The sequence below is a fragment of the Haplochromis burtoni genome, unplaced genomic scaffold (genome assembly GCF_018398535.1).
Source record: "Haplochromis burtoni strain Fernald_Lab_line unplaced genomic scaffold, NCSU_Asbu1 Contig_401, whole genome shotgun sequence".
Lineage (NCBI taxonomy): Eukaryota > Metazoa > Chordata > Actinopteri > Cichliformes > Cichlidae > Haplochromis > Haplochromis burtoni.
Window position 1 is genome coordinate 205,503 of NW_024582762.1, and position 12,058 is coordinate 217,560.

At 38.5% G+C, this 12,058-nt stretch overlaps 1 protein-coding gene across 2 annotated transcripts in view; it reads right to left on the reverse strand.

Moving 5' to 3' along the window:
• Positions 1-920: 920 nt before the first annotated feature.
• The window catches only part of samd4a (sterile alpha motif domain containing 4A), a 76,451-nt gene continuing 65,313 nt past the window's right edge, over positions 921-12,058 (reverse strand). For both annotated transcript variants that reach the window (XM_005944422.3, XM_005944421.3), the window contains one exon: positions 921-5,929. In XM_005944422.3, coding sequence (XP_005944484.1) covers positions 5,901-5,929 — 29 coding nt within the window. In that variant the 3' untranslated portion in view covers positions 921-5,900. The remainder of the gene's footprint in view (positions 5,930-12,058) is intronic.

Genomic DNA, 12,058 nt, shown 5'->3' on the forward strand with positions numbered 1-12,058 from the left:
TTAACCAGCACTTGTACAAAAACACTGGACAACTTGCAGCTTGTTCTTTTTTTTTCTTTTCTTTTTTTTAATGTATAACAGGGCATGCCAAGTCACAGCATTCTGGTACATCGCAACAGAAGTACAGCAAGACACATTAAAAATACTTGAATGTATCCTAAAACTCTCTCTCACACAAACACACAAAACCTCTCTCTCACTGTCACATAGCCATTCACACGTTTTTTTGTTGTTGTTGAGACCAGAATAATTCTTAACTTCATTCAGCATTAAGAAGTACCTACAGAGTACAGAAACAAGACGAGCGGCCGAGTTCACGTTCACCCTGCGTGCCTCACATTTATTTTAAGAAAGCAGCTTAAATCTAGGAAGCTGCATTAACTTAATAATCAGGTGGAGCAGTCTCCCTCCTCCAATCAAAGTCTATGCATCAGCACTTCAGACTGCAGCTGTGTTTCAAATGAACAGAGCATGTCAGGAGAGAAGAGAGTAGGCTGGCCCAATGTGACCAAATGCATAAAGGAGGAATTCGACCAGGACAAAGGGTTTGCAAGGTGGAATCTAGCAAATAACATCTTATATATATATATTGGTAGTCTATGGGATGGATCACTGCATGAGTGAGCATACGCCGTGTTACCACCAGGTGAGGATCCAACACATCAGAACTCATGCCTCAGGTAGCAGGAAGCACCAAGCTCTTCCATTACAGTGAACAGAGCGTCTTTGGTTTTACATAGTCACAGTGAGACAAATCACTGTGTTATTATGGATATTGTTCTCTGTCCCTTTAAACAAGTAATTATATAATTAAGTGGTGTTAAAACTAGCAGTCAGCTGCAGTTCTACATACACGCGTTACTGAATATCACAGATATGGACAGTGATCAGTGCTGTAGCCAGGTAAAAATCTGATTTTTAACAACCAAAAAGTCCTCAGTGAGTGTCAAATATAAGAGGGTTTTGGGACACAACATAAAACTATATGATTTCGCAAGTTAATCAAGCTAATGTTAGTTTGTTTTTGTTTTTTACCCACCTGTACATGAATATAAGTGGAGCTTAATGTGAACTTTTGACATTTCAGGGCTGCAGTGTGAACGTGACCTCACACCTGCTGCGCGTTTCATCCTGTATCATTACAGTTTTTAAAGTCCATATAAAACCATTTACATTTGGGCTAAATGTCTCGAGTACAAAAAAAGAAAAAGGCACTGCCATTTGTTATTTTGTTATTCTAAATATGACTTTCCCAGCCTTGTGCATGCAGTTTTAAAATATAAATTACACCCCCCTCAATTTTCTCCATTTCCTTTTTTTTCTTCCTATATTTCCTTTTTTTTTTTTGTCTTTTCGTGTGGATTTTGTTTTCATTATTAAACATACAATATTCTTTTGTCAAATATATACGTAAGCCTGCAGTCAATACAGGACATCGGCTCTTTGATAAAATAAAACTAAATGAAGTAAAAGGCGAACAATCAAGCGGTAACAATTTGTTACAGAATGGATGTTGCTGAATTTACAAAAAAAAAAAAAAAACCAAAAAAACAAACAAAAAAACAACAACAACGTACTAAACTGCAGAATCTATGACAGAAATAAAAGATACAAAAACAGCATACGTGTCTTGACTTAAAAGTACATTAAATGTTTTTGGAATATCAAGGCGTCATCTAGCTGTTAATACTGCAGTGGGCACAGCGCTAGAAGCCTTCCTGGACACCCACAGAGCTGATATGCATGTAGGAAAAGCATTTGGTTTGACGTGAAGAGCCATCATCCCTCACAGGTATGCCCCTCTGTCCTCACACTTGTATTTCTGACCCACAGATGCTGCAAGAAACCACCGCTGAGCAGAAAGTGGAGGCCTGCCATGTTGCTCTGTGCTCAAAATACAATCCGCGCAACTTTGTTAAAAATCACACGAACTTGCTGTCAGTCAGTATTCATATAAATATGGCACTTTTTAAAATTCAAAACCATAACTCTGGAAAAAAATAAATGCACAGCGATATAAAAGTACATAAAAATACTGACAAAAAAACCCCTTTTAATAATCCCTTTGATTACATGACTGACTGCAGAACTTTTCTCATTATGAACGCATCTCACGTAAAGAAAACAAAAAAACCCCAGCAATGACCATCAAATCCTCACACAGCCTCCTCCTCTGTGCCATAAAGCAAGCCGGACTACTGCACATCCACCAACACGCCACTCATTTTCACTCAATGCATGTAACACATAAAAGTAGCACCCCACTCCAAGTATACCATCTTACTGTGCGTGTACGTCGTCGTCGTTGTTGTGTGCCACAGACAGGAAATGGCCAGAAAGCACTGATGATTGGACTGATACATGGTCGAATGTGGTCTCGGGTCTTTTCATTAGATTTGTCCACAGTGAGAAAACTGTATAGCAATGCCACCTTTACAAGCGGCATACGCAGAAACTTTGAAGCCTCGCTCTCCCAAACAGAACTCAAAGAAAGACATGGCCTGCAAGGACCCATCTACCTCCTGATCTCACACACACTACAACAATGTATGCTAAAAACAACAAACTTTCTAATTGACCATGGATTGGTGTATCTGAAGGACCAGTTCTTGATCTCGGCTTCAAATTAAAAAAAGAAAACAAAACAAAAAAAACCCCCAAAACATCTTAACATGACATGACAGATACAAATAATATCGTAGTTCATCAACAGCAAGAAAAACAAAAACAAACAAACAAAAAGAAAAAACAGTCCACAATAACTATGTTAATATTTGAGATGTACTTATGGTCACCAGCCATAACATGTTAATACATATGGTATTTTAAATAATATTACACCCACATGAGCATCACCTCTGCAACAACAAAAAAAAAGAAAGGAAAAAAAGAATAAATAGTAGTTTCTACTTTAAGTACTGATTCATATGGCAGTGACACTGAAAGAGTCTGAATATGATGACATCCTGATGCTGCCCGTCAGCGAGGGGCACCAACAAACAATGACCACGTCAAAGGTGCGGCATCCACGTGGGGCTGAAACAGGTTTGTGACCCACTCACGCTTTGGTGGAACCTTTGTTCACAAACATGACTCAGGGTGCAAGAGCAAAACACACTCTTAATCCACACCAAGTAAAACCTGAAGTGTCCATCAGGGTCATAGCAACCAGACTACATGCATACCATCACACACACTTGATCATGTGTGTGTGCACAGATCCAGAATGCAGTGTTGAGCTGCCATCACGATATCTGAAGCCATGTTCAGCTGGCCAGGATGAGGATGGGCTGCAGAGAGGTACCACATCAGAATTTATGCATGTTTTTGTCTTTATAAAGTCCCACACTCAGAGTGTTTTTAAATTCCATTCTCCCAAACATACCAGTAATTTCTACTTATGTAGTGACCGATATAACTAATGGCAATGGACAACCATTTTAAAAAGCCTGGAAAGTAACCTTAGTAATTAGTTAAACTAATCAAATCAGAAACCAGTCTGAAGATTTCAAATTGCTGGTTGTTATTGGCCAGAAACGGGTCATTCTGATTCTAATGCCATCGTAATCAACAGATTATGTTTCCAAGAAACTTTGAGAAACATTTGAAAAGTGATTTAAAAAAAAAAAGAAAAGAAAGAAGAACTAAAACATGCACAAAGTCTTGTATGGCCACTGAACTGTGTGTGTGGGGTACTTCAGATCAGGCGGTATTTCCAACCTTTAGACAGGTCAATGAGAGGCATCAGAAGCTTTTTTTTGTCTCTGGGTTCATCGTTGCCACCTTTTGTGCTTTGCTTCTCAACATCAGTCTGTCTGTCCAGCAAGGCTGTAATGCTACAGTCGAGAACGAGTGTCCGTCTGCTCTGTTTGATCCGACTCCAAAGCAAAGCATCGTTGCTCGAGCCTTGAAAATTTGGATTGTAGTGTCTCACATTATCATATCAAGTGCAGGATACAAAGGAAATATGACAGAATTGCAAGAAACTAATAAACTAAACAATAATAATAATAATAATAATGATAAACCTCAAAGCTGACCTTTCAGGTTGAGGACTCGCATGCTGGGTTGAAAGCAGCACGGAAAGGAGTTAACCTAACCAGCTTATTTCAATATAAACCTAATCCTATAAAGTCTAGAGTCCAGGCACAAAACAACTAAGGATAAATATTAAGACACAGAATAACCATGAGATTAGAATAAAAACAAAAATATTTTCATATGATGGAGGCCTGCACTGACAGAACTGACAGAAGGCCAAGATACACAAGCAACCAACCAGCTTTGATATTTGCCCAAATGTTCACCGATGAGTTTTTATTGTTCTGCTGGCATCTTTAGTGCCTGCGTCTCCCTGGACTTCAGCATCTGTCCCGCACATGACTGCAACTGGCCAGCAGGTGGAGGTAAGCACTAATGAGATCTCAGGGAAAACTTCCCTTCATGGATTGACAAGTGTTTCATTTCTCCAATGTTGCAATCCTCTCATGAAAAGGAAAAAAGAAAAGAAAAAAAAAAAAAAGATCTGAGTGGAAACTAAATCCGCCTCCCATTGCTTCCGACACCACCTCCACTCTAAATTTCACAATCTTCCTTTAGTTTTAACATGCAGCTTAAGCATATTCCCCTGCTTTAGAAAAATAACTAACTCCCAGTATCTGAACATGCAGACAGATCCCACTGACTTATTAATCTCCCAATATATATATTTATAAAAACATACATTTATACAGTACATGCTGTGGATGAACTGACTGTGCCAAATCCACTTCCTGCTACACTCACTTGCACGAACAGACTAAGGGCACGATCAGACGTGACATAATCTTCTTCCGTCGTTTCCAGCTAATCAAAGGTCCTGCCTCTGATGTCTCTCTCCTTTAAACATCCTCTTCCCTTTCTAATATCACTTCAGCTTGGTTCTTTCTTCTACTACTTTCTGTGTCTCTCTCCACATCCCCCTTCTTCCTCATATCCCTCTCCGTGCTACCTCCATCTCTTTCAAGTTCCCATCTCGTTTTCTCTCCATTAATATTCAGGCCAACATATCTTTGTTGTTGGCTGCTAAAATAAAGAATAAGTATGTTGGTTGTAAACTAATGTGATGGCTACTCGTGGGAAGTAAAGCTTGTAGAAAGCCAAGGCTCTACAGAATATATTATGTAAATCATACCTGAAATTCATAAATGTCTCTGTACCCTCTGAAAGTAGCATCATAATGTAAACATTAAATACATACAATAGAAAGAAAAAGGTTTGTTGCCACCCAGTACTGAGCAAGCGGCCTTTTTGAGCTCTCCAAGAAACCATCCTGGACACGGTGATCCTGCTGAAACCAGTCTGGGAAATCCCAAGCTTCCTTTTTGCATCCCTGTGGCTCTGCTCATCTCATCATGTTTTGGGTCTGAGGTACTGTTATGATCTGAAAGATGCCACAAACTGTGGTCAATGTGCAGGGACCAGACAATGTGGGCAAGAGAAAGTCTCACTGAGCCCTGATCCAAAGCCCAGCATCTCTCTTCTGCTGAGGCTAACTGGACTGCTTCTGGCCTCTCCATGGGAAGGGCAGGGTGGGGGGTGGGAACAAGGGGGAAAGTTTGTACACACTTTCCAGGCCGCGTTCGGTGCTTTCCATTCTCCTCACTCACATACAGGTGACTGAGTGTGCTGCCCGAGCAGGAAGCGTGTTTTTCCAGCCCGTTGGACGGTGCCAGTGTGATAGCTTGTGTGAGCTGTTTGATGGTCAGCTCTCTAGTGTATCTTGGATCCCGCCCGGTCCTTTGGTTGAGCTCTACCATTGGCTACAGGGAGAGGGAACGAAAGGGCTGGTGACCTCAAGGTGATTGTGAGAGAGCTCCCCAAACCTGCGCCGTCCTGCTGCTCTCACTCAGGTCCTCAGCTCATATTGTTGATGTGCGATCTGCACCATCTAAACAGGAACAGCAGAGAGAAGAAGAGGCATCACAGTTTAAGTCAGCAATTACGTTATTAACCCTGACAGAGAGTGATTGTGGAATCAAATGTGCAAATGAAGGCAGTCATGACTCCTCAGGCCCCCACCACTACCATTTCCTGTTCCCGGTTTATCACCAAAGTTTGCCAAGATAAACTTCAGCTTATGAATTGGACACAAAACGAAACATGAGAAAATTAAATATTAACTTTCTGCTTGCAGCTAGCTGCCCCTCCTTCAGCATGGTTCTGCTGGAGGTTTCTTCCTGTTGAAATGAAGATTTGCTTCCCATTGTTACCAGGTGTTTGCTCATGGGAGGTCGGTTGATGGTTGGTTTTGTTCTGTATTAGTGTAGGGTAGAGCAGGGCGATATGACCAAAAATATTTATCACGATATACCAATCCAATTTTATTTATAAAGCACTTTAAAATACCCAGCACAGGAACAAAGTGCTGTACAGAAAATAAGTTAAAACAATAGAATAACAGAATACAGCAAAATAAATAAATAAAACACATAATACATAAAACTAAAACAGCCATATACATTTGAAAATTTTCGATAACGATATAACTGACGATATAATTGACACTAGACAAAATACTTTACGACTCCACAAATCTACGTATTTTCACTTAAACAAGCAGCTGTTTATGTGCATTAAAGTTATATAAAAATTTAACAGTGCAAATGCAAATTCCTTGCTGACAGTTTAACCAAAAGGCATTTCCAGTTGAAACTGGCTGACATATCCTCAGCATAACCATGTATAATATCCACAAAACTCAAAAGAGGTTATACACACACAATACAGTAATATTATGTTGAAGCACAGTACGTATCATTCCGCGAGGCTCCTGCCTACGATAGCCGTAATGCTCCGACAATCCATCAAGCGGTGCGGCTTCGTAGCTTAGCAAAGTCGTACTAAAACATTTGACAGATTTTCAAGCGCCGTGTACATAAAACCGTTTCAAGGTCAGTAAGCACAACCAGAATTCATACATAAGGCACACAGGATTATAAGGGGCACTGTCGACTTTCAGAAAAATCAAAGGATTGGTTTTAAGTGCGCCGTATTTTCCAAACAACACGGTAATAACGACAGCCCGCTAGCATGCTCTACCAAAAATAGTGCTTTGTTGTGTATCTGACAGACGAATGCTAAACCAGTGCCACACCACTGAAGTTGCAGCATTTTTACAAACCAGTTCTGATTCATCTGTTTCATTCAACATTCCGCTTTCGCCCTTCTCATTCTCCGTCGGCGAAATGCTTTTTCCGCCATGTGCGTATGAAAACAAAGGCACTGCGCATGCGTGTTTTACCCATATTCTATCGCGTTATTTCATTTTCTTAGTGTTGCCCAATATTATACCGGTATTACCATGAACGGTATGATATGGCCCAACCCCAGTGTAGGGTCTTTGCAATATAAAGTAACTGGAGATGAAGCTGATTTGAACAACAGAGAGCCTGATGGGGTTTAGGAGCAGTTACGTTCCAATTGGTTTCTAACCCTGAAGTACAAAACACAAAACTAAATAATAAAAGAGGAAACACAATATTTGAGAAAACATGACCTTACATTAATAAGGAACCATTAGGGAAACTTTCTTCTTTGTGATTGGACAGAAGTATCTTGTGACGGGCTGATGTAATTTCATTGTACTTGTCTCAGTTGTCTTCCTGCATAAAATTTAAAGTGAGTGTGAAAGGCAGGGCTCATACGCCTTTTTCAGGGTCAAATTCAAGCACTTTTTAAGCACTTTCAAGGTCCCTTTTCAAGCTTTTCCAGCACACCCCCCACACGCAATGCATGCTTCAATTCGCATCACCTCAGTAAGACCATGTGAAAAGACACCTTTGCTCCCCTTCTGTTAAGACATAGAAAAACACACCGCACAAAAATACTGCAAAAGGAAACCGTTGCCTTATATACATAGTGTATAAACTCAAAATGCACATTTCACTTAAAAATTAAGATGTGAAAATGTGAACAAATCAACTTGTTAGAGATATTCTTCTCCTGTTGAAAAAAAGTCTTCTCATCAGATATTGATGCTTCTTAAAATAGGAGACAGATGTTTGTTTTTTAAGTGAATTCCCAATAAAACTGTTTTATTGCTAACTACATTGCTGTCTGTATTAATGCTGAAGTTCTAAATGATCACCTTTAAAGTGTTTGTGCTAATAACATGTCAGACAGGCATGGAGAACAGCACTGACTGTTTAAGTAGTTTAATGTGCAGGTGCTGACCATAAACACATTTTGAATGAAAGCCGGGGAACTTTGGTAGCACAGAAACAAGTGGCTATTCTTTGTGACCATATGGCTCGGTCCCTCATATTACCATTATTTCACCCAAACGCACCAAGTTAATACTTAAAAAAGCTGCAGAAATACATAGAAATATAAACAGTACTTGGTGACAACTTTGCTTTTAGCCTTTAACCCTCTGGGGTCCAGGGTGTAATTGGCCGTTGTTGACTACTTTTGATTTGGCCTCTATATTTCACCTTTAAAAACTGTTTATCTTGCCAATCTGTTATTTACTCATTTTGACAAACTGTATCAGCACAATTTATCTAAATTCAGACAAAATTTAAAATACGAGTAGAAAGTGATATTTTTGACTGTAGAAACCACAAGCATGTTTAAGGAATCATTTTCATAACTTAAAATACAAATAGAAATTGTACATTTTTTAAAAATATGCACAAGTTTTGCAAACAACAAAGTTATATGGTACTATTTACCTAAAAATGCAGCCAAGGCTCAGACGTTTTTTATATAACCATTTAAAACTATTTACAGAACAATCAGGTGCTCTGCATCAAATAAGAAAGCACACAAATTATTTATGCCACTCCAAAAAATAGTTTGTGTCCACTATAACACAGATGAGAACAGCACAGGGATAAACCTGCAGGTCTGACAGCAGGTGTGTCACTCAGCGTTTACACTGCAATCTGCCTTTGGTGGCTTTTTTGCAGCAACTGTGACGATCACTAGTAGAACTGACACACAAAACAAAACAACAGCTACACAAGACAACACACTAACTTGAGACTCCAAACACGGTAAACGTCACAAATCTCTCACGTATCAAAACTCTCTCACTCTCGCTCTCTCTCTCCAAAAAACTTCCCCCTCTTCCCAAAGAACCAAATGCCACATGTTGCCATATCATTTTTGATTGGTTGACATGGTACATTTTTCCGCAAATAGGGAAGGAGTGTTTTTTCTTTGTCTTTTTTCACTCACAAGCAAAGCGTTTGCTAGCGCTCTCCTTAGAAAACGCCATTTTTACAGTTTCTTCCCAAAGTAAACACCACTGTGTTATTCAGAAAAAAAACGAAAAAAATACCCATCGGTTTTACGTGGCCTATCAACACAATTTTAAAACTGGTATATAGTTTGAAGTCCGCACGTACAACCTAAGTTGAAATGGAGACTCTGGGTCCGTCGACCCCAGAGGGTTAATCAGAAAGCCTTAAGTTAGCTAGTTATGTATCAGGCTAGTGTTTAAAGCTTTCACTTGAGTAAATAAGCTAACATTACTTAGCAGTGATATGTGTTAAGTTCACAGCATATTCCATAATAGCGCTGCCATACTGCATCACACTCAGTGCATTTCAATCATCTCTCCAGCGAGTTTGATAGCTAATAATAATAATAATTAATAAATAAATACATACATATATATACACATATATATATACACACATATATATACACATAACACATATATATACACACATATACACACACACATACACACTACAACACACACATATACATATATCACAAATACATACATATACATCACATATACACACATATATACACATCATATAACATATACATACATATACATATACATACATATACATATACACACATACACACACATACATATACACACATACACACACATACATATACACACAACACACACAACACACACACACATCACCATATACACACATATACACACATACACACACACACATACACACACACACATACATACACACACACACACACACACACACACACACAAGTCTACAGAATTCTAGAGAATTTATTTCTCTATCATTTCTGAACGTGGCACCATAGAAATCAGTACAATCAAACCACGCTAGCTATAAACACATAGCTATGCCCCTCCATCCTGTTAATCCCTCTACTAAATCAAACAAAAACAAAAAAAACAAAAAACAGCCAAATCTAATTCTGATCCGGCTACTTGTGTAGTGGAGCTTGTGACTCTGGGCTATGAATAATGATGTCATCTCATTTGAACTGAAAGCATGAAGCTTTGCTAACTCTGTGAACAGCAAGGGGGCTAGGGCTCACACTGTCATGGTGAGAAAACAACACATCTGTCAAAATACTGATAGAGCCTTTCAGAGGAAAACAACAGTCTGACACCTGCTGCTGCTGGTTTGGCTGAGGAAGAAAACGTTATCAAGCTGCACACCAGTGGAGATTTCTAATTCCACGAGAAGAAAAAAAGAAAAGGAGAAAAAGGGTTAGGGCTAATGTCCTCGCATGCTGCTGTTTAATAGTGTCGCAAAGGGGAGAATATACTGCATTAAACAAAACTATGACGGTTAAGCTATCCTTGAATTTTGTTTTATAATTGACCCAAAGGCCTTTAAACCTGGTCTTGTTAAAGTAACACTGGCTTAAGCAGCTTGATGGAAGTGTGTACACTTTTGCATTTTTTTTAGTCCAATTTTACTTTGTGCAGTTTGGGAATATACATCATGACAAATTGAGAAGGAACACTTGTCGAGAGGCAGCTTAATCAAAGTTCATTTTAGTCCAGGCTGTCTAAAAAAAGGCCATCTGTGTTCCAGAAGTCAGCATATTTTTCTATATGCCATCAAACATTTTAGGTCACTTCCTGTGGTTTGAGTTAAGTTACCAAGTTATGTTTCAGAAAACAGAAAAAAAAGAAAGAAAAAAAAAGAAAAAAAAAAGGTAAAAATTCTGATATACAGGGCATTTTTATTTTTTTATTTTTTATTTTTTATGCCATCAAACATTTTAGGTCACTTCCTGTGGTTTGAGTTAAGTTACCAAGTTATGTTTCAGAAAACAGAAAAAAAAGAAAGAAAAAAAAGAAAAAAAAAAAGGTAAAAATTCTGATATACAGGGCATTTTTATTTTTTTATTTTTTATTTTTTAAAGGTCGATGCACTCGTTTTTTTTGCTATGCCCAGTTCTGCTATACATAAACATACACACACATACAGCAGCATAAAGCAACACTTGTTCATCGTTCTGTGCTGAGGACTGAGAAGCACTGTCTTCACTTCAGCTGAGTTTTGGCCACGAGACTAAAACTCACTGTACATACGAGTATAGTTTCCACAACCAGGTCAACAACAGTCTGACTCGATTAAGGTCTCATCCACTACAGTCCTGTACAGTACTGACACATTTACAAGCTCATTTAATGTACAAGACATGGCGGTTTTTTTTTTGTTTTTTTTTTAAGATCAGCATTTAAAGCGCCACATCATTATAAACGTTTTTTTTTTTTAAAGCTGTTCATATCGTTAGATTATGCGTTTACATGTATTATTAGGCATCAATTAAAAATAATGTTTACAGCAACACTCTGGCATGCTAAACTACAGTATTGATTGATTCGATCAGCCATCCCTGAATTTCAGACTGCCAACTCACTAAAACTAAATGTTGTTTATTTATTAATTATGTAGTCCTATTTTTTTTTTATTTTAAAATGTTGAAACCTTTATAAAAAATAAGAATTTATGGTAAACAACATTTTCTAGCACAGCTGTGTTACTTCAGCAGGCCACTAGGAGGCTGTGGCCCACAGTTCGGGAATCAATGAGTTGGATCAAAAAGTCACATTGCTCCAAGTTGCTCAGCAGCTCATATCTAATAATATATACTGGCGAAATCTGCTGCTAAAACTTGTTTTTTTTTGTAAATACTGTGGTTATTCCATTTATCTCCCTCGTCTTAAATGAACTTGACTTTACTGCAGAGTCGCTGTCAGTTTCCCAACTTAGCATTTTTTGGACCTATCTTGCCAGATTTAAACTTCAAAATCAAAAGC